This window comes from Giraffa tippelskirchi, chromosome 3, assembly GCF_054371585.1.
Source record: "Giraffa tippelskirchi isolate mGirTip1 chromosome 3, T2T-mGirTip1v1.2.pri, whole genome shotgun sequence".
NCBI lineage: Eukaryota > Metazoa > Chordata > Mammalia > Artiodactyla > Giraffidae > Giraffa > Giraffa tippelskirchi.
The window spans coordinates 174,439,177-174,464,006 of record NC_137277.1 but is presented as its reverse complement, the minus strand read 5'-3'; the positions used below and the strand labels follow the sequence as shown (position 1 = coordinate 174,464,006).

The 24,830-nt window shown below is 42.2% G+C and overlaps 1 protein-coding gene across 1 annotated transcript in view; it reads left to right on the top strand.

The window, feature by feature from the left end:
* Positions 1-24,830, top strand: part of DNER (delta/notch like EGF repeat containing) — a 372,135-nt gene that overhangs the window by 251,247 nt on the left and 96,058 nt on the right. Inside the window, exon 7 of the mRNA XM_081585417.1 lies at positions 262-375. Coding sequence (XP_081441543.1) covers positions 262-375 — 114 coding nt within the window. The remainder of the gene's footprint in view (positions 1-261; positions 376-24,830) is intronic.

Here is a 24,830-nt window from a genome sequence, read left to right as displayed (position 1 = left end):
GAGGTCCAAGAGGGAGGAATATATATATATATATATATATATATATATAATACAACAATGGAAAGCAATTATTCTTAAGTAAGAAATAAACTACTCTGTTTCTTGTTACAAAATCAAATTAGACCAAGAAGTGCCTGGGAGACTAGTATAAGGTTGCTGCCTTGGTTGGATAGGTACCAGTTAACTCCATCAACTCGTGGGATGGTTCGTCATGGTTTTGGGGACAAAGTATTTTATACGTGTCTATCTTGTTTTCTTCAGGTTATACTGGAGACCTCTGCCAATCCAAGATTGACTACTGTATCCTAGATCCATGTAGAAATGGAGCAACATGCATTTCTAATCTCAGTGGATTCACCTGCCAGTGTCTGGAAGGTCAGTATCAGTATCATTACAGGAATAACTTTTATTTTCCATTTTAAATCCTAGATTAATTTGACGACCTTTGTACTTCAATTTTCTGAAAAATTCTACTCAAGAGAACTTCCTACTTTGTCCCATTTATAAAACAGGATATAAGATGGCCGCTTTTTTTTTAAAGCTCTGTGCTAAAATAGCTTGGAAATTGTGTCTGAATATTAGACATAATCTCAAAATTTCTGCAGTTTTCATTTACACATTGAAAATGAACAACTTGTAATAAAATGGAATTTGGTGTATAATGACAAATTTCACTTGATAAGGTTTCTATTTTTTAAATTATGCATTAGGTTTTTGATACCAATTTACATTAAAATTTTTTCACCATAAAGTTCACCTGTTTTTGTCTTTAAATCCACTTTATGACATCTTGGACATGTATAGTCTCCTGGAAATTCACATATTTAAGGCAATTTTTATTAAAAAATAAACAGTCATACTGTTTCAGTTTCACCTGAAGAAGCAGACAGATAGTCCTAGTTACGGAGCTGGTGTTAAGGAACAATTTTGCACTTGGAAGAAGTTTTGTTTCCATTTCTGCTTGGAGAGATGTTATGGAAGGAATTACTTTAAATCTTTAATATGATAATAATAACATGATATTAAAGGTGTTTTCCCCCCTAAAACCAGCATGTAAGCTCCTTATGCACAGAAGGGACACTGGCAATTACATAGAGTCAACTGACATCTTTTCCAGAGATTACATGTTGAATCCTTGTGAATAAGGAAACATCTCTGTACTCATTAACCTGAATTACCTCCTGGCTTAGAGGCTGAACTGGGACAGTGGTACAGATGGATGCTGATAAAAGACCACTGACTCCCAGGTAACCCCAGGTAAGCCCTGGCAACCCCAGGGCTCGGGGTTGCCAGGAGCTGTGCCCATGATCGGTGCTGCCTCATACACTTTATACTTTCGTATTCTGAAGCCCAAACAGCAACTCAGGAAGTGGATTCTTTGTCCTGGTTTCTGCTCCCCTGGGCAGCGACAGGAGTGGGTGGCTGTGGTCCTCCTGGTTATCCCCCAGCTGTGCATGCTTATGATAGACATGGTTACCATGACAATGGAGTTACATGTGCTAGATGGTCTCCACTCTTCACTCGAGTGCCTTAAGCAAATGGGAAAACTGGAGAGGAAGATGACTGAGTCAGCACCAGTGGTCACTCATGTACAGAGTGCTGGGCAGTTTCTCAAAGCTTTGCCACACCGCAGGTTAGTGGGTTGCCACCTAACCCTGGTTGTAGGCTGGGCTTAGAGTCAAGGGAAGGTTTCAGGGTAAAAGGCTGATTGACTGCTGGCCAGTCACTAGTTTTCCTCCCCTACTCGATCAGTCCTCCTTTTTCTTTGTTAAGTGACTCTGGGCCATGAGAAGCCTGTTTCCCTCATAGGGCCATCCTGGGATCTAATGGGATTTTGGGGAAAGATATTTGAAAACTCCAAAGTGCTTTGTTATCATAGTTTTGCTCCCAGAAGTTTCAGATCGGACCCTGGAGGCTCTGAGAGGTGGTGATTTGCACAAGGTCGCACTGATAGTATGGAGAAGGAAATGGTAGCCCACTCCAGTACTCTTGCCTGGAAAAATCCCATGGAGGAGCCTGGTAGGCCACAGTCCATGGGATCACAAAGGGTCGGACACAACTGAGTGACTTTACTTCACACTGATAGTGAAGCCAGACCCTTGAGCTGCAGCCCAGGAATTCTGTGTTCACTCGTGGTCTGTTTCTCTAGTTGATAAAGATTTGTTGAGCAAATCCTACATACCAGGCACTGGACTGGGCGCTGGGCTGTAGGGTCAACAAAGCTGAGATGGCCCCTCCCACGATATGGACACAAATAAGTCCATAATTGCAAGCCAGAATGTGTGCCTCTAAGATGCACAACGAGGATCTGCTTAGCCTTGGGGACCCAGGAGAGATGCCCACATGTGGAGAGTGAGTGAGGAGGAGGAGGGCAAATTTGAGGGCATCCCCAAGGAGCAAAAGGAAAAGGGAAGAAAGTGGGTGACAAGGGCTGAGTCTTCAGGGTTTCAGGACTTTGTGGGCATGAGTGGGGCATGTCACTTTCAACTCAGAGGGGAGAGAGCAGAGGCTTAGGTCTGAAGCCCGTCTGCCTCTTGCTAACCAGTTCTGTCCCTGAGCAAGTAAGAGTTCATACTTCTCTGTGTCTCAGAGAAAATTGTAAAATTGATACAGTGATAACCCTCACTTCTTAGAGTCCATGAGGATGAAATGAGAAGATGCTTAGAAAAGGTGCTTATTAGTGCAGGGTGCCTGGCTAAGTGCTCAGTAAGTATTAGGCACTGTATCGTGACTGTTTCGGAGAAGGCAATGGCACCCCACTCCAGTACTCTTGCCTGGAGGATCCCATGGACAGAGGAGCCTGGTAGGCTACAGTCCATGGGGTGGCTAAGAGTTGGACACGACTGAGTGACTTCACTTTCACTTTTCCCTTTCATGCACTGGAGAAGGAAATGGCAATCCACTCCAGTATTCTTGCCTGGAGAATCCCAGGGACGGCGGAGCCTGGTGGGCTGCTGATGCCGACTATGGGGTCGCACAGAGTCGGACACGACTGAAGCGACTTAGCAGCAGCAGCAGCATGACTCTTTTCCTAATAAAGATTACTATTAGACCATTGAAAAATGTAAACAAGAATTTGTAATTGTCTTTTTGTACCAGTATGGAGTGTGGGTTGGAGAGAGACAAGTGTGGAAATAGAAGAGTTGTGGAAGTTTTGGAAATCCATGTTGCCTGTTAAGAAGGGAAGGTGGAATCTGAAAAGGAGAGATGCTGATGACTTGGGAGAACTTTTGAGGAAAACAGAATGGTCTGGGGATGGATGGATATGAAGGTGGAGGGGGAGTAACGGGGAAGTTTGTGGCTTCTGTTACTTTACTGTTGGTCGTGCCATTCATGGGGAAAAAAAAAGATGGAAGGGAAGTGTTCTATTTTGGACATGTTAAGTGTGAGAGATGGCAGCTGGGCAGGTACTGTGAGTCTGGGAGAGACTGGGGTCATCTGACCACATCTCTACACAGAGACCTTGGTCTACAGACTGTAATTTCAACCTGGGTGTTGATAGGCTTGTCTAGGGACCTTCTCCTTTATCCATTAGCCCATCAGTTCATCCTCTCTGTCTTGATAAAGTCTAGAGAAGAAGTGAATTGAAATGATTCAGATGAATTTCCCAGCAAGGTTTTGGATGAAGACTTTCATCCACAGGTTTACCTTCACTAAAGACTGACCAGTGAGAGGGGCTTCAGTTATAAATCAGAAGGATTCATTGCTATGTTTTGAAGCCTCTCAGCAACTGGCACTTTAAAAGCAGCCCCTCCCATGGACCTGTTCCATGGTGGTTGTTGCAGGAATTATTTATAGAGCACTTTGCGCTTAAAAAACAGACTGTGTCTGCAAGAGTTTTCTCCTATCAGTCACGCTGTGAGAACAAGTTTGAAAGAGTTTCAAGTCCACACAATGTTCTGAAGTTTGGAGCCAGCACTTGACCCTTGACTGCCAGCTTTTTCTCTCCCCGGTGATTAACATTTTGGCATGTTAGCTTTGTATATACGCATTTAGGTATCTAGTTTGTTGTTTTTGCGAAGTAATTTGAAAGTAAATTATAGGCATCATCACATTTTATCCCCAAATAAATGAGTTTGTGTTTTCTGAGAATAAGAACATTCTCAATAGCTACGATAGCATGCCAAAGATTAGTAATTATTTTCTAGTATTATTTGCTATCTGTCCTGTTTTCACTTGCTTCTTTGGATATATGTGTTGGTTCTGTCTGCCTCGCTTCCCTGTGATATTCTTTGCGGGTGGGAAGTGTGTTTTATTCATCGCTCTTTCACCAGCTCCCAGTATCCTATCACAGAGCTTTTAGTTCCGTATTTTATGCTAGTAGGAAGTTAATAAATATTTGTTAGATAAATTAACTATAAAAGTCAGCAAATTGCTTCCATGTCCTAACTATTGAATTGGGAAATAACAAGATATTTATGTATATATGTATACATATATATATATATATATATATATGTATATATGTGTGTGTGTGTGTGTGTGTGTGTGTGTGTGTATACTGTTAGGTATAAAGTGGATAACTAATAAGAACATACTGTATAGCACGGGGAAAAAAAGAAGCTACAATCTGTTTGTAGGACATATATTAAGTTAACCTTAAAAATGCATTCCAGTATACATTAGATAGAAATACTGTTTGGTTCCACTTATACAAAGTACCTAGAATTGTCAAATTCAGAGAGTCAGAAAGTACTTTGGTAGCTGCAGGGGCAAGAAGGGAGTTTCAGAGTTTCAGTTTGGGAAGGTAAAACATTTGAGAGATGGATGAGGATGAAAGTTGTACAATAATGTGAATGTACTTAGTGCCACTACATGGACTGGAATGGGTGAATTTAACTCAGATGACCATTATATCTACTACTGTGGGCAAGAATCCCTTAGAAGAAATGGAGTAGCCATCATGGTCAACAAAAGAGTCCAAAATGCAGTACTTGGATGCAATCTCAAAAACGACAGAATGATCTCTGTTCATTTCCAAGGCAAACCATTCAATATCACGGTAATCCAAGTCTATGCCCCGACCAGTAACGCCGAAGAAGCTGAAGTTGAACGGTTCTATGAAGACCTACAAGACCTTCTAGAACTAACACCCAAAAAAGATGTCCTTTTCATTATAGGGGACTGGAATGCAAAAGTAGGAAGTCAAGAAACACCTGGCGTAACAGGCAAGTTTGGCCTTGGAGTACAGAATGAAGCAGGGCAAAGGCTAATAGAGTTTTGCCACGAGAACGCACTGGTAATAGCAAACACCCTATTCCAACAACACAAGAGAATACTCTACACGTGGACATCACCAGATGGTCAACACCGAAATCAGATTGATTATATTCTTTGCAGCCAAAGATGGAGAAGCTCTATACAGTCAGCAAAAACAAGACCAGGAGCAGACTGTGGCTCAGATCATGAACTGCTTATTGCCAAATTCAGACTTAAATTGAAGAAAGTAGGGAAAACCACTAGACCATACAGGTATGACCTAGATCAAATCCCTTATGAGTATACAGTGGAAGTGACAAATAGATTTAAGGGACTAGACCTGATAGACAGAGTGTCTGATGAACTATGGACAGAGGTTCGTGACATTGTACAGGAGACAGGGATCAAGAAAATCCCCATGGAAAAGAAATGCAAAAAAGCAAAATGGCTGTCTGAGGAGGCCTTACAGATAGCTGGGAAGAGAAGAGAAGCGAAAAGCAAAGGAGAAAAGGAAAGATATTCTCATCTGAATGCAGAGTTCCAAAGAATAGCAAGGAGAGATACGAAAGCCTTCCTCAGCGATCAGTGCAAAGAAATAGAGGAAAACAACAGATTGGGAAAGACTAGAGACCTCTTCAAGAAAATTAGAGATACCAAAGGAACATTTCATGCAAAGATAGGCTCGATAAAGGACAGAAATGGTAGGGACCTAACAGAAGCAGAAGATATTAAGAAGAGGTGGCAAGAATACACAGAAGAACTGTACAAAAAAGATCTTCATGACCCAGATAATCACGATGGTGTGATCACTCACCTAGAGCCAGACATCCTGGAATGTGAAGTCAAGTGGGCCTTAGAAAGCATCACTACGAACAAAGCTAGTGGAAGTGATGGAATTCCAGTTGAGCTATTTCAAATCCTCAAAGGTGATGCTGTGAAAGTGCTGCACTCAATATGCCAGCAAATTTGGAAAACTCAGCAGTGGCCACAGGACTGGAAAAGGTCAGTTTTCGTTCCAATCCCAAAGAAAGGCAATGCCAAAGAATGCTCAAACTACCACACAATTGCACTCATCTCACATGCTAGTAAAGTAATGCTCAAAATTCTCCAAGCCAGGCTTCAGCAATACGTGAACCGTGAACTTCCAGATGTTCAAGCTGGTTTTAGAAAAGGCAGAGGAACCAGAGATCAAATTGCCAATATCCGCTGGATCCTCGAAAAAGCAAGAGAGTTCCAGAAAAACATCTATTTCTGCTTTATTGACTATGCCAAAGCCTTTGACTGTGTGGATCACAATAAACTGTGGAAAATTCTGAAAGAGATGGGAATACCAGACCATCTGACCTGTCTCTTGAGAAACCTGTATGCAGGTCAGGAAGCAACAGTTAGAACTGGACATGGAACAACAGACTGGTTCCAAATAGGAAAAGGAGTACGTCAAGGCTGTATATTGTCACCCTGCTTATTTAACTTCTATGCAGAGTACATCATGAGAAACGCTGGGCTGGAAGAAACACAAGCTGGAATCAAGATTGCCGGGAGAAATATCAATAACCTCAGATATGCGGATGACACCACCCTTATGGCAGAAAGTGAAGAAGAACTAAAGAGCCTCTTGATGAAGGTGAAGGAGGAGAGTGAAAAAGTTGACTTAAAGCTCAACGTTCAGAAAACTAAGATCATGGCATCTGGTCCCATCACTCCATGGGAAATAGATGGGGAAACAGTGGAAACAGTGTCAGACTTTACTTTTTTGGGCTCCGGAATCACTGCTGTTGGTGACTGCAGCCATGAAATTAAAAGACGCTTACTCCTTGGAAGGAAGGTTATGGCCAACCTAGATAGCATGTTTAAAAGCAGAGACATTACTTTGCCAACAAAAGTCCGTCTAGTCAAGGCTATGGTTTTTCCAGTGGTCATGTATGGATGTGAGAGTTGGACGGTGAAGAAAGCTGAGCGCCGCAGAATTGATGCTTTTGAACTGTGGTGTTGGAGAAGACTCTTGAGAGTCCCTTGGACTGCAAGGAGATCCAATCAATCCATCCTAAAAGAGATCAATCCTGGGTGTTCATTGGAAGGTCTGATGTTGAAGCTGAAGCTCCAATACTTTGGCCACCTCATGCGAAGAGTTGACTCATTGGAAAAGACCCTAATGCTGGGTAGTATTGGGGGCGGGAGGAGAAGGGGACGACAGAGGATGAGATGGTTGGATGGCATCACCGACTTGATGAACATGGGTTTGGGTAGACTCCGGGAGTTGGTGATGGACAGAGAGGTCTGGCGTGCTGCAATTCATGGGGTCGCAGAGAGTCGGACACGACTGAGCGACTGAACTGAACTGAACTGAACTTAGTGCCACTGAGCTGTACAGTTTGTTGTTCAGTCCCTAAGTTGTGTCCAGCTCTTTGCAACCCTCTGGACTGCATATGTCAGACTTCTCTGTCCTTCACTGTCTCCTGGAGTTTGCTCAAACACATATCCATTGATGGGCGATGACATCCAGCCATCTCATTCTCTGTCACCCCTTTCTCCTCCTTCCCTCAACCTTTCCCAGCATCAGAGTCCTTTCCAATGAGTTGGCTCTTCTCATCAGGTGGCCAAAGTACTGGAGCTTCAGCATCAGCCCTTCCAATGAATATTCAGGGTTGATTTCCTTTAGGATCGACTGGTTTGATCTCCTGGCAGTCTAAGGGACTCTCAAGAGTCTTCTCTGACACCATAGTTCAAAAACATCAATTCTTCAGCCTTCAGTCTTCTTTATGGTACAGCTCTCACATCCATATATGACTACTAGAAAAACCATAGCTTCAACTCTATAGACCTTTGTTGGCAAAGTAATGTCTCTGCTTTTTAATATGCTGTCTAGGTTTGTCATAGCTTTTCTTCCTAGGAACAAGTGTCTTTTAATTTCATGCCTGCAGTCACCATCTGCAGTGATTTTGGAGCCCCAAGAAAATGAAGTCTGTCTCTATTTCCATTTTTCCTCCATCTATTTGTCATGAAGTAATGGGATCAGACCCCCTGATCTTAGTTTTTTGACTGTTGAGTTTTAAGCTAGCTTTTTCACTTTTCTCTTTCACCTTCATCAAGAGGCTCTTTAGTTCCTCTTTGCTTTCTGCCATTAGGGTGGTATCATCGGTGTATCTGAGGTTGTTAATTCTGCCAGCAATCTTGATTCCAGCTTGTGATTTATTCAGCCTGGCATTTCACATGATGTACTCTGTATATAGGTCATATATGTAGGGTGACAATATACAGCCTTGACGTACACCTTTTCCAATTTTGAACCAGTCCATTGTTCCATGTTCGGTTCTAACTGTACAGTTAAATATGGTTAAATAAGCATGCTTTATATTATGTGACTTGTACCACAATTAAAAAAAACATTAAAAAAGTAAATATTTAGCTATCACTCACTACATTTAATAACTTATTTGATCCTCATAATAATCCTATGAAGGAAATACTATCGATATTTCCATTGAACAGATTGAGAAGCTGAAATACAAGAGGATGAATAACTTGCCTGAGATCATACAACTAGAAATTTAAACCCAGGCAATTCGGCACTAGCATTCTTAACCCTTGGCCTGTACCATCTCTGAATATATTCTTTAAAGTGAATTTTATTTTGTTTATTGTAAAATATGGTCTTTATTTTAAAATATGATCTTTATTTTAAAATATGGTCTTTATTTGACCAAGTCATGAGTCAAATAAATTCAAAGTTTGTTGGGTTCTCAAACTTCTGAAAGTCCCTGCTAAAAATTCTTAAGCATGGAAAAAAAGTAGAATCCCCCCCCCCCCCTTTTTTTTGTTAAGTACAATGAAATCCTTTTATGACAATCCTGCCCCATCCAGAAGGCTATTAAACCTGGCTTTCTCTCTGGATAGTGCTTTCAACACTGCTCCGTCACATCCTTGCTCTTCTCTGTCATTTTCATCTTCATCCTGTTTCCTTCAAGGATCCTTTTCCATCTGATCTTGGCTGAGTCCTTAGAGGTTGAATTACTTCCTGGGTACTTATCCCTTTGACTTTTGTCTTCTTTTTAACCTCTCTCCGAAAGTTCAAGGTTGTGGAGGCCTGAGAGACAGCTTGTGCTGTAATTATCACATGAGCTCCCCTATCCAGAAGGTATCTGTTCTTCTCCTATTCTTATATTTTTATGCTTCCATCAATGAGCCCTGCCTTTTCTTTGAATTTCAACTTAATATTCATTAGGTCCCTATTTGAAAAGGTTCAGATTCTGGTTCAAGTAAGGGTGATAAGAAACAAAAGTAAACTTGTCATGAGTCTTTCTTATGTTTCACTTCAGTTCAGTTCAGTTGCTCATTTGTGTCTGACTCTTTGCAACCCCACAGACTGCAGCACACCAGGCCTCCCTGTCCATCACCAACTCCCCAAGCTTGCTCAAACTCATGTCCATCGAGTCGGTGATGCCATTCAACCATCTCATCCTCTGTCGTCCCCTTCTCCTCCTGCCTTCAATCTTTCCCAGCATCAGGGTCTTTTCCAATGAGTCTGTTCTTCCTATCAGGTGGCCAAAGGATTGGAGCTTCAGCTTCAGCATCAGTCCTTCCAATGAATATTCAGGACTGATTTCCTTTAGAATTAACTGGTTTGACTTATTGAGCAATAACAAAGATAAATAATTGGGAGTTGATTTTATTGCCTCTGAATATACTGTTCACATCGGTTTTGTCTTTATGTTTGGTTTACAACTTTGAGGCCCTTAACTTTTGAAATAAACGCATCTTAAATCTGAGGAGGTTTAATTATAGATACTTATCATCACTGCCTATTAGTGTTTAAATATGTATGTTTAACTATGTGAGCATATTTAAATACACAAATAAGTATAGTCTGTATATTACTGCCAAGCCATCATCTTTGCTTCCACATCTCCATTAAAATTGTTTCCCCTTGGGAATTTGAAGTAGAATAAAGAATAAAAAGAAATGAGTAGTGATAAGAACATTCGGTAGTGAAGCACATTTGTCAGTCATGCCTGTGTGACCATTTGCATCTTGCTGGCACGCCTCCTAGAACCTGAAGACCTTCCTGGCATCCACCTGTTTTAAAGAAGACAGATGCTAATCAGAGATGACGTGAGAATACGGGGCTTCGTGACTACTTTAAGGAAATATTTCATCCAATGTATTTAAAAGACATTACTGTAAAGGTATTTCCTGGTGTGATGCCCTTGGCTAGGATTAAGACAAGTAGAACTTGTATGAACTGCTCTTGCACTACAATTATGAAGGCAAGTACTGCCACCAAGAGAAGGACCTACATGTCAGTCCTCTCACTTTTAGGATGCAAGGTAGGATCCACTATCAGACATGCAGATCTTTTTTTTTTTTTAGACATGCAGATCTTTAAACATTTTTAAAACATTTTTATTTAAGTATAACTGATTTACAATGTTGCATTATTTTCTGCTGTACAGCAAAGTGAATCAGTTATACATGTATATGAAAGTGAAAGTTGCTCAGTCATGTCCAACTCTTTGTGACCCCATGGACTGTAGCCCACCAGGCTTCTTTGTCCATGGAATTCTCCAGGCAAGAATACTGGAGTGGGTTGCCATGCCCTTCTCCAGGGATCTTCCCAACCCAGGGATCAAACCCAGGTCTCCTGCTTTGCAGGCAGATTCTTTACTGTTTGAACTACTTGGAAATCCCAATACATGTATATGCTATGTGCTAATTTTCTTCAGCAGTGTCTGACTCTTTGCAACCCCATGGACTGTGTCTACCAGGCTCCTCTGTCCATGGGATTTCACAGGCAAGTATACTGGAGTGGGTTGCCATGTCCTCCTCCAGGAGATCTTCCTGACCCAGGGGGTCGAACCCATATCTCTTACATCTCCTGCATTGCAGGGGGATTCTTTACTGCTGAGCTACCAGGGAAGCCTACCTATGTATATACACACACATTATTTTTATATTCCTTTCCATTATGGTTTATGACAGGATATTGAATATAATTTCCTGTACTATGCAGTAGGATCTCGTTGTTGATCCATTTTATATATAGTAGCTTGTATCTGCTAATCCCAAACTCCCAATCCACCTCTTCCCTACCCTCCCTTCCCCTTGGCAACCACATGTCTGTTCTCTATGCCTCTGAGTCTGTTGTTGTTTCATAGATAAGTTCATTGGTATCATATTTTATTTTATTTAAGACAATTATTTGTCTATTTATTTGGCTGTACCACATCTTAGTTGCAGTGTGCAGCATCTAGTTTCCTGACTAGGCATTGAACCCAGGCCCCCGGCATTGGGAGCATGGAGATTCTGCATATAAGTGATATCATACGGTATTTGTTTTTCTCTTTCTGACTTACTTCACTTAGTATGATAATCTCTAGGTCCATCCAGGTTGCTGCAAATGGCATTATTTCATTCTTTTTTATGGCCGAGTAGTATTCCACAGTGTATATGTACCACACCTTCTTTTTCCATTCATATATCGATGTGAATTCAGGTTACTTCCATGTCTTAGCTATTTTGTAAGTAGTACTGCAGTGAACATAGAGGTGCATATATCTTTTTGAGTTATAGTTTTGTCTGGATATATGCCCAGGAGTGGGACTGCTGGTTGTTGTTGTTTTAGTTGTTAAGTCCTATCTGACTCTTCAACCCCATGGACTGTAGCCCACCAGGTTCCTCTGTCCATGGGATTCTCCAGGCAAGAAAACTGTTCACGGGTTGCCATTTCCTTCTCCGGGGATCTTTGTGACCCAGGGATCAAACCAGAGTCTACTGCATTGGCAGGTGGGTTCTGTACCACTGAGCCACCAGGGGAAGCTCACTTGTTTGTTTACTCTATCCCTAAAACCAGGTTTATCATAGACGTACACAAGTCTTTTGAGACCTAAAGGTCTGTCAAAACTTGTCAAAAATTCATTTTAGTTTTAATTTGCATTTAAAGTTGAGATGTTGAGCATCTTTTCATATGGCTATCTGTACAGACATGCAGATCATGTAACATGGAAGCTCCATCGCCAAGTGTGGACAGCTGGTACCTTTGGTGGCATGGAAATCAGGGGACCTGAGTCTGGGCTTGATGAGGGATGGGAAAGTGGTGTAGTTATGAATGTAGATTTTTCAGGTCACACTGCTTAGGTTTGAAGTCTGGACCCACTTCTTTTATAGATTTTTGGGCTCCTTTTCCTCATTTAGGAAAGGAGAATGATACTTGTGAATCCTTTACCAGTTGAAGAATAGAAAAAGTCCCAAAGCCCTTAGCACTGTGCTTGGCAGACAGTAAGAGCTGAATGAATGTCTGATGATGCTGATGCTGATGGTCGGGGTGGTGGGAATATAGTCATATCACCTTGGGAGAGTCATGTCATTTTTATCTCTTCCAGCCATGCTTCCTTGTTGTAAAAGGGTTCACTATTACCTTTAAGGGTCCCTACTCCTAAGTCTTTGATTCGAATATATCACTTTAAGAACCCCTTGCTCAGTCAATAAATCTATTTTGTTGTTTCAAGTAATGTTTATACAGAGAAGTTTCATAACCTCTAAACGACTCTAAGGAAAGCTTGAGTCTAAAACCCAATGTCAGCCCAAAGGCCCCTGTAGGTTAAACCCCACTGTAACACCCTCCAAGGGTTTATCCAAACTATTTTTGTTTTTATATATTTTATAGCTTTGAGGAACTAGCCATATAAATCCTTTTGTCCAACTCAAATATCAGGGTAATGCCTTTCATCTTAAACTGATTTATAGGCAATAGCCACACAATGTCATAAAATTTACCTCTGAGATAATGTGTATTGTTCAGAAACCGGACATGTTACCCCATCAGGATTTAGAACTTATATATTAATAGTCCTGGGATTTGGTTGTTTTCCCCAGGATCCTGGTATGTCTGCTTTGGTGAAAGTACTCTCTTAGGATCATATAAAACTGCATGTATTTATTTAAGAAACGTGCAACATGTCCTCATAAAAGCTCCAAATAAAATACTGCTCTTATTCTTTTAAAATCTGGCATTATCCCTAAATCACCACTTCATTGGGGAATTGTAACAGCTGAGATCCTTGGAGTTCCAAGTGGTATATGGTTTCATCTTTTGGAAACAAAGCAGGGTATTAAGACTTATTAAGTGTGGGTAAAAATGTTATTTATATGTTTGGTGCATGCTGATTAATTTTTTATTTAGGGTTAAGTTCATATTTCTTTTTTTTTTTCAAGTTCATATTTCTTTTTTGTTCTCTTTTTTCCCACATGACACAGTTTCTCTGATATTATCTCAAAACACTGCAAAGAATGTTGCTTCCTTGCTTCTCCCATTAGCAGTGGGAACCAGCTGCACTCACTTTAGTGAGTGGTGGAGCCTGTTCCTCACCTTTATTTCTATTAATACTTCCCCTTTGGGAACCACTGTGATACTCGGTTTAGTGCTGGCAAACGGGGGTCAAAAATGACAGTGCGATGAGTGAATGAAGAGATAAATAATGATAACCTGGTGCTTTTCTTTTGAAAAAGAGGAAGGATATACCTAGAGAGGGCATCACTAGTTCTGACTTCTTAAGGTGTGTGTCCAGTCAAGCACATGAAGATTATTTACCATTATTGCAGATAAACACCTTCAACTTCAGCTCTTTCTCTCTTGAGGTTCCATTGTAATCATGTGGCATCAGCAGTAACAATGACACTCGTGATGGTATCTGCCGCTTGTGGAGTGCCTACTGTGTGTTAAAGCACTGTGTTTGGCACTTGAAGTTAGTTGTTCTTCAACAAAACGTAGCAGCGGGGGCCAAGCAGCCTTGCTGCTTGAGTTTTAATCTGTTTGATCACTTTAGCACTTAGTGACTTTGGGCAAGTAAACTGAAATTCCCTATGCCTCTCTCTGCAAATAGTTTCATCAGGACCATTTTTCTAGATTCCACATATACACATTAGTATATGATATTTGTTTTTCTCTTTCTGACTTAACTTCCCTCTGTATGACAGTCTCCAGGTTCATTCACATCACTGCAAATGACATATACACACTGCCTTGTGTAAAACAGATGGCTAGTGGGTTGCTGCTGTAGAGCAGAGGGGCTCAGCTTGGTGCCCTGTGATGACCTTGTGTGATGGGATGGTAGGGGTGGGAGGTAGGAGGGAGGCTCAAGAAGGAAAGGATTATATGTGTCCATATAGCTGGTTCCCATTGTTCTACGGCAGAAACTAACACAACATTGTAAAGCAATTATACTCCAAGAAAAAAATTTCCCTGTGCCTCATTTTTTGCATCTCTAGAGTAAGGGTGGTGGTATTAATAACATCTACCCAGTGAGTTCTTATGGGCTCCCCTTGTGGCTCAGCTGGTAAAGAATCCACCTGCAATGCAGGAGACCTGGGTTCAATCCCGGGTTGGGAAGATCCCCTGGGAAGGAAAAGGCTACCCGCTCCAGTATTCTGGCCTGGAGAATTCCATGAACTGTATAGTCCATGGGGGTCGCAAAGAGTTGGACGCAACTGAGCGACTTTCACTTCACAGTGAGTTGTTATAAGAACTAAATTAGTACACAGTGCATGTGAAAGTGCTAGCTGTTCAATCGTGTCTGACTTTTTGTGACCCCGTGGATTGTAGCCCTCCAGGCTCCTCTGTCCATGGGATTCTCCAGGCAAGAACACTGGTGTGGGTAACCATTCCCTTCTCCAGGGGATCTTCCTGACCCAGGGATCGAAGCCAGGTCTTCTGCATCACAGGTGGATTCTTACTGTCTGAGCCACCAGGGAAGCCCTATACAGTGCATAGGAAGGGCCTAGTATAGAGTAAATGATTAATATAAAGGCCGCTATTTATTCCCCACAACTGCTGTACAAGGCAGATTCTGAAGCTCTAGGTCTTGGTGGATCCAGGGTTCAGGCCCAGCTTTGTCTGGTTCTGGAGTCCCTGTTCTCTCTGCTGCACCAAGCTCCTTCTCTGGTCAAGTTCTAGCTTGTGTGACAGCTGCCTGGGTGCAGCTCTGCTTTTTCTCCTGGGACTCCCAACTTCCTCAAGGCAGTAATGCTGAACTTTTTTGTATCCCTGGAGTACCTGTGAGCCGTGTTGAATTCATGAATGAATAAACAGCTGGAAACAGTGGCAACAGTATCATTTCATGTGTAAGGAAACTAGCCAAGATGGATTAACCAATGTTCACTAATGTAACCAGGCAACTCTTACTGGTTAGATCCATTGCAAGCTCAGTAATAGCAGCAGTGAGTCAGGGAATTGAATCTCAACCTTTGGCTTTCAGTGCCCCATTTGTGTATGGTTTAGGGGTCACCAAGAGACATGGGCAGAGTTCAGATACAGAACTTGGGGACCCTCTTCTCTAGCTGTCTTCTTTCCCAGAACTCTTTTCACTCCTCATGGGGTGCCTGTCCTGGACTCCTTCCCCTTGTTCCTTTGAAATTAATTAATTAGCTAATTAATTAAATTAGCTTCACGGGGTCTTCCTTGCTGCACATGGGCTTTCTCTAGTTGCAGCGATTGGGGGCTTCTCTTGGTTATGGTGCATGGGCTTCTCATCGCGGTGGCTTTAGGCCCTAGAGTGTGTAGGCTTTGGGAGTTGTGGCTCCAGGGCTCTAGAGCACAGGCTCAGTAGTTGTGGCTCACGGGGTTGGTTAGTTTCTTCGTGGCATGCAGGATCTTCCAGGACCAGGGGTTGAATCTGTTTCCCTTGCATTGGTAGCTGGATGCTTAACCACTAGACCCTCAGGAAGTCCTGATGCTAGTGTCTTGGTCTCTCTGGGCCATAGGCCCAGTTAAGGATGCCCGCAGGGTGGGGGTTCCTAAACCTGAACCTCAGCCCATGCTGACTATATTTCAACTCTTCTCCACAACCTGCTTGCTTTTGTTCACTTTCAGAGCCATGAAGTAGTGCTAGGGTGTTTTGGTCTGGAATTCAGTTATTTGTGGACCAATCTGTTTGTTCTTGGGTTTGGGCTCAGATGGTAAAGAATCTGCCTCCAATGCAGGAGACCTGGGTTCGATCCCTCAGTGGGGAAGATCCCCTGCAGAAGGGAATGGCAACCCATTTCAGTATTCTTGCCTGGAGAATTCCACAGAGGAGCCTGGCGGGCTGTAGTCCATGGGGTCACAAAGAGTCAGACACGACTGAGTGACTAACACTTTCCCTTTCCTCTTGTTCAAAGCTTACTTTCCCACCTCAGAAGCAGAATGTCCATACAGTTGTTCTTAAGAGCAACAAAGATCCTTTCCAATAAAAAACAAATAACTTAAAAATAAATGAAATTTTCATTTTTTTCCTGCAACAAATTTTATCTCCTTCAATGTACCCCTCTCTAGACTGTAAACATTGGAGGAGGCTAGGGTGAAATTTTTGTCTCACTTGGATCAAATACCATGTGATACAGTCTCGGGTCTGATTCAGAACTGTTCAGATCTAGGCTCTGACTCCTACCAGCATCTTACATTGGAGCTCATAGGGAGACCCAGGTCTGAGAGAAGCTGAACACTTGATCTTAGCCAAAAGGCCGAGAAGCTGAACAAATAAAGCTGCCGAAGTAAAAGAATGCTTGTTCATGACCTTGTCAAATTCTTCCTTTGGTGCAATAAACCTTTCCTCAGCTGTTTTCCCAATCTAGTTCTCCTCTCATGTGATCTGATATCGTATTGAGAAAAGGCATCTGAAGACAGATATTTAAGCTTCTACTTACATAATATGGGCTTCCCTTGTGGCTTAGCTGGTAAAGAATCTGCCTGCAATGTGGGAGACCTGGGTTCTATCCCTGGGTTGGGAAGATCCTCTGGAGAAGGGAAAGGCTACCTACTCCAGTATCCTGGCCTGGAGAATTCCATGGACTGTATATTCCATGGGGTCGCAAAGAGCTGGACACGACTGAGCGACTTTCACTTACATAATATAACCCTCTTCTGCAGGCATTTTCCCACTGCTCTTCTTCTCAATTGACCCAATTATATTTGGTTATAATTTCTATTTGCTGTTTTCGGAGTCCCATCTTCATTTTCATCTCCTAACTAGTCTACACTTAGCAACACTTCTGGTCACTGTGAGCCAGAGCCTTTCCCTAGGATGACCTGACTCACCACTGGCCATCGTCACTGTGTTCAACTCTGACTGTCTTTTCTGTGACAGCCCAGGATTTCATATAACATTTTATATAATTTTTCATCATTTTTCTTGATTATCAAAGATATCTATGCTTAGATAAGCTCAAAGAAAAAAGCCCTAAAATTCTATCCTCCAGAGAGATAATTTTAAATTCTAGGCACACATCTTTGAAATCTCCTTTTTATTATACATTTCAGAAAACTGAAATTGGATCTCACTGTGCATTGTCTTTTGTAATGAGTTTCTAAAAGGGAACAGTGTGTGTTCCAAATATTCCTCTGTATTGTTAAATTGTTTTTCTAAAGGGTGGTTATTAATGGCTGCGTTTTATTTCATCATACGATTGTGGCATAATATACTTACTAAAAGACTTAATTATTCACATGCCATTTATTGATTACTTAACTTGTGGCAACTGATCACAAGGGATCCAGGAGTGGACAAGACAGGTGGGGCTCCAGCTTAGGGGGCTTATGGAAGAGCGGGTGTGAGGATAAGACCAGGGGTCTGATGGGGCTGGGCCCAGGTGATTGGGTGGTTGAGAAGAAGGATGCTTCACCCAGGCTGGGGCCTGAGAGGAAAGTCAGGAAGTGTTCCGAGGATGCTGATGTTTCAGCCAAGACCCAAAGGAGAAGCAACAGCAAGATGAATCAGTGAGGGCTGTGGGCAAAGGCAAGAGCCTCCCAGGAAGAGGGTCAACAGCCTAGGGCAGGGGAGTGGGAGCACGACATATTTGAGGAACAAAAGGACATTCTGCAGAGCTGGAACACAATGCGATGGAGAGAAGATAAAGGCTAGAGATGTGCTAGGAACCATGCTAGACATCCTTACATAATATAGCCCCTTTGCAGGCATTTTCACACTGTTCTTTTAAATCGACCCAATTATATTTGATTGTAATGTCTATGAAGAATTTGTCATTTGTGGAATCTCTTCCTCATTTCGAACCCCTAACTAGCCTAGACTTAGCAACAAATCCAGTCATTATGAGCCAGGGCCTTAAAAAAATTTTTTTTAATTTATTTTATTTTTTTTAGAAGTACACTTGCTTTACAATGTTGTGTTAAGTTCCTACTGTACAAAGAAGTGAATCAGCTGTATGTTTACATGTATTTTCTCCCTCTTGAACCTCTTACCCCACCCCATTCCACCCACCTGAGTCATCACAGAGCACTGAGCTGAGCTCTCTGTGCTATACCGCAGGTTCCCATGAGCTATCTATTTTACACAAGGTAGTGTATATATATGTCAATGCTACTCTTCCAGTTAAACACCATAATAAAGCGATTCAACGTCACTCGAGAGTAACTCCATGAATAGTCTTAGCAGGGGAAGGGTAGAACTTTAGTGTTTGGGAGGGATTTAGGGCTTCCCTGGTGGCTCAGTAGGTAAAGAATCTGCCTGCAATGCAGGAGACTCAGGTTTGATCCCTGGGTTGAGAAGATCCCCTGGAGAAAGAAATGACAACCCCCTCCAGTATTCTTGCCTGGAGAATCCTGTGGACAGAGGAACCTGGCAGGCTACAGTCCATGGGGTCGCAAAGAGTCAGATACAACTTAGTGATTAAACTACCACCACCGTGGTGGCTGAAAGGGAAGGAAAGGCCTGGAGGGGAAAGAAAAAAATCAGAGAAACCTATTAGGACTCAGTTGCCGTAAGTTAAGTGAGCTGTGCGGTGCTTAGGAGACATAGGGGCATGGATGGGCTGGCTGTAAGAGGAGGAAGAGGAGGGCTGGGCAGAGCAAGCAGAGCTTTCACAGGCTTTAGGCGCCTTCTTGTATGGAGGCGCACTTGGCTGATGAGCAGCTTTGATGAGAGGGGAGGATGAGACATGAGCACAAGGAGCCCCATGAGCACAAGGAGCCCATGGAATAGTCAGATGGGATTGTGGAATTGTCAAATGAAAAAGTGACGCTGACCATGGGAGAGAGAACTGGGCTGGAGAGGTCACTTTGGGAAGTTTCTACTTATAGGTCCTAATTTTCAGCCATGGGTATACGTAAGATCCACCGCCCTCCCCCCTCCCCCCCCCCCGGTCCCCTCATGCAAGAGCATGGCCCGGAAAAGAGGGGCCAGGACAGAATGAGGAATGCCAAATTTTAAGGATCCCTGAGAAAATGGAGTCTGCCAACGGGAGATTGATTCATTTTTTATTTTTGGCTATGTTTTATCATGCCACAGACAACATCTTGTACACATCATCTATTTCCATGGGCCAAACTCCTGGGATTAGAACTGCCATTTAAAAGGGCTTAAAAGTTGTATTTAACTTTTACAAACCTGGAAACCTTGTGGTTCAGGTAAAGAGATGAGACTCGGTTGAAGAAATTCTAATCAATTTAAAAAAATCCAAGCAATCCTTATCTTTTATTTGAAGTCTTTGAGAATTCTGCAAGGGTCTAAATTATATCTAACTCCTAGAGATGCTTGTGAAATCTTTTCTTGTTCTACCCCATTTCCTCAGACCACAGCTGCTCTTCTGTGTATGTCTTTCATTCTCCTTACTCTTATCATACATTTATGATTTTTAATTATTATTATATGTTTATTAAGAGGACTAGCTGGGTTAGTTGGTAGCCTTTTGTCATCCATACAAGACAATTTTTAGAGCATCTCTGAATCCATTAAAAATGTTGATTTTTAAGTGATGAACAATCCCACTCAGATAGGCTAGCAAAAGCAAAGAAGTGTATTGGCTCATGTTACAAATATTCAGGATGAATTCAGGTATGGCTTGATCCAGGGCTTCAATATCAATAACCCTGAGTTTTTATCTCACCAACAGTCTTATCTATATTGGGCCCATTGTCAAAATGACTGGGCAGAGTCTGTCTTCTCCCAATAAATCAAGAGCCATAGGCTGACTTGGAATTGTTTTGAATTGAGACATTTGCCTACCCCTGAACCATTGTGGCCATGGTAAGGAATGCTTTGGCTGGCCAGACTTTAGACACAAGGTCACCCTTGGATCTGGCATTTGGGGTCCGTTCCATCAAAGTGTAAAGTCTGAGGAAAGAGGCACGTTGGTTTATGAAAAGAGGAAAATTGGCACACAGTTGTCAAAATAAAAGACAATGGACTTCGGGGGATTAAAAGTAGTAAATAAACACTGCAGCAGTAGACTGCTATCATACCCTGTGCAAATGAAATCTGTCTTGGGTGGGAGATAAAAGACAATTATGAAACTATAATCCTTGTGACCCCATAGACTGTAGCCCACCAGGCTCCTCTGTCAATGCGATTCTCCAGGCAAGAATACTGGAGTGTGTTGCCTTGCCCTCCTCCAGGGGATCTTCCCGACCCAGGGATCAAACCCACATCTCTTATGTCTCCTGCATTGGCAGGTGAGTTTTTTTTTTTTTACCACTAGTGCCACCTGGGAAGCTAATTGAAACTTGTAATAGTTTATGTACTTTCTTCCTCAGGACTAAATAGAAAGAAACACTGTGTCTATCAGCAGAGAAAAACTGTATAAGGGAAAGGTGGACCCTCCTTATAAAATCCTGATGATAGGCCACACCTAGGCCAATTACATTAGCAGCCCCAGAGCTGGGAACCAGGCGCTGGATTTTTAAAAACTCCAGGTGGCTCCAGTGCCACCAGGGTTGAGAGCCACTAGCCTGAAGAGCAGAGGTGCAGAGTTCCCTCAAGGATTAATTTCTTGGAGCAGTCGAAGAAAGTTTCTGTAAAGCCTTCTTGGCCAACGGGAGCCCTGACATTCACAAGAAAGGGGATAATAATAACCCTGGGTCTGGTACGATCTTGACACTGGCAACAGGGCCTAGTACCCCTTTGACGTTCTTTGTATGGAAGTGGAAATTAGGCATTTCCACTCATCGGCCTATTTAAAATTCATGAAAATAAGTGTTATTAAAGAAAAAAAAGATCAAGAAACTGGGGCTAGAAATTCATAGGTCCTTGGAGAGAGACAGACTTGTGTTGGATTTCACTTCTGTCAATTATCGGATGGCTTTGGTGAAGTTACTTAACCCTTCTGGGCCTCGGTGTCATACTGTGTATGAGATAACACCTGTCTTGTGAATTTGCTGGGTACTATATGGTAGGCATTTAAGGACCTATATTTTCATTCCATTTCTCATTTCTTAGTTCCTGTCTTTGACTTTTTTTTTTCCATTTTTCTCCAAACTTAGAATTTCCATAAACTGAGACATCAAGATCCTTCTTACGTGTGGAAGGCAATCCTCTGACTCTCTTACAGGGAAATTTTCCTTTTTCTCATGTCAGAGAGAATGTCACAAATGTCTGTCATTTGTACAACATTCCTAGCCTCTTGGGTTTTTCCAGGTTCCAGCTGTATGTTGACTTTTAAAAAAAATATCTTTTGACCACACCAAGGCACGTGGGATCTTAGTTCCCCCATCAGGGATTGAACTTGCATCCCTTGGATTGGAATGCAAACTCTTAACCATTGGACTTCCAGGAAAGTCGCTCCAGGTTCCAGTTCTGTCTGGACTCTTATGGAAGCTCCTGGCTTCTCTTTGTGATTCATTCTCAACTTCTGCAGTCCATTTTCCACACAATAGCCAAAGTAATCCTGAAATGAAAAGCCCATGTTTTCAGCCTATGGCTCTCAAACCTCAGGTGATTTCCCATCAGGAATGTGGTCCAGGGCTCACACATCTCTGACTGCCTCCCCAGCATCTTGCTACTCTCTTTGCTGGTGGCTTGTTGTTCTTGAAAGTGAAAGTGAAAGCCACTCAGTGGTGTCTGACACTTTGTAATGCCATGGCCTATACAGTCCATAGAACTCTCCAGGCCAGAATACTGGAGTGGGTAGCCTTTCCCTTCTCCAGGGGATCTTCACAACCCAGGGATTGAACCCAGGTCTCCCACATTGCAGGCAGACAGACAGATTCTTTACCAGCTGAGCCATGAGGGAAGTCCAAGAATTCTGGAGTGGGTAGCCTAGCCCTTCTGCAGCAGATCTTCCAGACCCAGGAATCAAACTGGGGTCTCCTGCATTGCAGGCGGATTCTTTACCAACTGAGCTATCAGGGAAGCCCTTAAAACGCACCAATTACTTGAAAATTGTCCTCCAGGGGGCACCATTCACCTCTGGACACAATGATCTTTGGACCTTTGCACCTGCGGGAACCCTTCCTCCTAGCTTGAAGATGGCTCATGCCCTCTGGTCATTTAGGTTTCCCCGACCACACTATTTAAGACCTCCCCCCCACCCCGTTATTCTCTGCCCTTTACATACTTCAGTAGTATGTATCAGATGTCTATTTACTTGTCTTTCTACTTGTTTTCCTCACCAGAATATAAGGTCTTGAATAGTGCCTGGCACATGGTTGGTCTCAATTAGTACAGGTTCGATAAATGAATGCCCAGAGGAAATCATAGAGCTTTCTGACTAAACCTCTAAATTTCCATTGTTAATGGCCAATTATTTTTGCTCATATAATTCATCTACTTTAAATAAGTTTCATCCCTTCTGCCTTCTCTTTTTTAGGCTAAACTGGGGAAAAGTTGATTTAAGATTCCTCTATTTCCTAATTATTTTTCGTTTTCCTGTCTTAGATCTAAATTTGTCTTTCTGTTCTCCTAAAGAGAAAGTCCTTAAGGCGGTTTTTACTCTCTCAAATGGATTTTCTTAAAAATGAAAAGTCACATTTTATATGTAATCGCTGTGGGCCTTTTACGTCTGATGGCTTTGTAATTGCTTTTCCTAGATATTCCTCCCTCTTCCTCTTTATCTTACATAACTGTCTGCTTTCTGAGAACCAGAACAAATGTGGTCTCAATTAAATTTTCCACAAACATCAGCCAAAACCTCTTCTCTGGTTCTAATATCATTCCTTGTCCTCCTCCGCCCAGCCAAGACTTGGGCTTTTCTTTGAAGCCCAGCACAAAACCCAACTCTCCCAGGAGGTTTTCCTGGCCTGCCACACCCCCATAATAATCCTTTCTTTGGAATCTCTGCCATTCTAGAGCCTGGGCTGCACACACTGACCCCATGTTGACAGCCTGGGCCAGTCCCTCCAACCTCACGTTACACTGGAATCATTCAGTAAGATGTTTGCAGAAAGAAAAAGAAACGACCTCAAGTTGTTCCTGCATCATCCTAGGTATGCCCTCCTGGTTGCTTCAATTAAAGGATACATTTTTGAGGGTCCAAGTTCTTCTTTATCCTTGTTTCCCTTTGCTGCTCATCAAGGCACTTAGATGAACTGCCCTGTCTCCCTTCAGCTTGATTCAGCGATAATTCACTTATACCTCTATCATTAAAAAGGGAATAACCAATCACCTTTTTCATGTTTCCTCACCATAACTCTCCAAACTTAAAACATAGTTATCAATCCTGTTTGCTAACTACCCTAATGTATAATGTCTGTTAGAGGATGTCCTCTGTCATTCATCCATTCATTCGTCTGCTCATTTATGGCACAGCTATTTACAGAGTGGCCACCATGCCGGGTGCTGGGGCTCAAGGGTGAGAGGAATCAGTGTGACTCTTCGTCCAGAAAGTCCATGGGAGACAGATCATAGTCAGGGAACACACAGATTCAAGGAGGTCCTATGAAGGTGGTGAGCAGGCCACAGTGATACAGAATAAGAAAGGGATATCTAGACTAGGATGATCAGAGAAGACCCGTCTGTCTCACTTTGAAGCTGAAAACCCAAACCTCAGAAGGAACCAACTGTGAGGCAAATAGGAGACCAGCGATGTCCAGGCCACAGATATGGCATGTTGCAAGGCTCTACGTGGTCTTTTTGGGAATCGAAGGAGGCCAGTGTGCTGGCTTCTAGAGAGAGGGGCCAGAGTGGTCAGCTGAGTCCTAGCTTGCAGGACTTGATGATTATGGAGGTGAGGTCCAATTGTATTCTAACAGTAATTGGAAGCCATGATAATGTGTACATTCTAAGTAAATAATGCTCATTGCTGTTTGGAGAATTGGTGATGGGGAAAGATGAACAGGGAATCTCATCAGAGGGAACCGTTTTAACAGACGAGGAGAGAAATAATTGTAACTTTGGCTAGGACGGTGGAAGCGCAGATGAAACAAAATGTTCAGGTTCCCAAAGTATTTGGGAGCTAAAATTAATAACCACTGATTGATTCAATATGGGGATTAAGATAGAGAAAGCATCAGGTATGATTCCCAGGTTTCTGACTTGAACCATCTGCCCAGACAGTGAAGTCATGAGTTAAGTTCTAAATGCCTACACACAGCGTTTCTTGTATGTAAATTATCTTTACACTCTCAGCAAAAATGCCAGTATTGCTGTATCCATATTCTCCTTATTAATATTGCAGAAACTTCTGACATCTCGATAGCTTTCTACATAGAGTGACTTTATTGTTTTGTAGTTTAAAATCTTCCGGAAATGTTTTCTTTTGGTCTTAAATATCTGATTTCCATAACATGTATATCTCAAGGATGTTGATTTTTTATTTATATAGAAATGTTGAGCAGGCATATTCATATAAATATTGGCTCAAATACAAAATTTGAAGCAACAGTCCATTATCTAAATCATAGTTGTTGTTTTTTTTTTTTTTGTATTAGCCCCTCA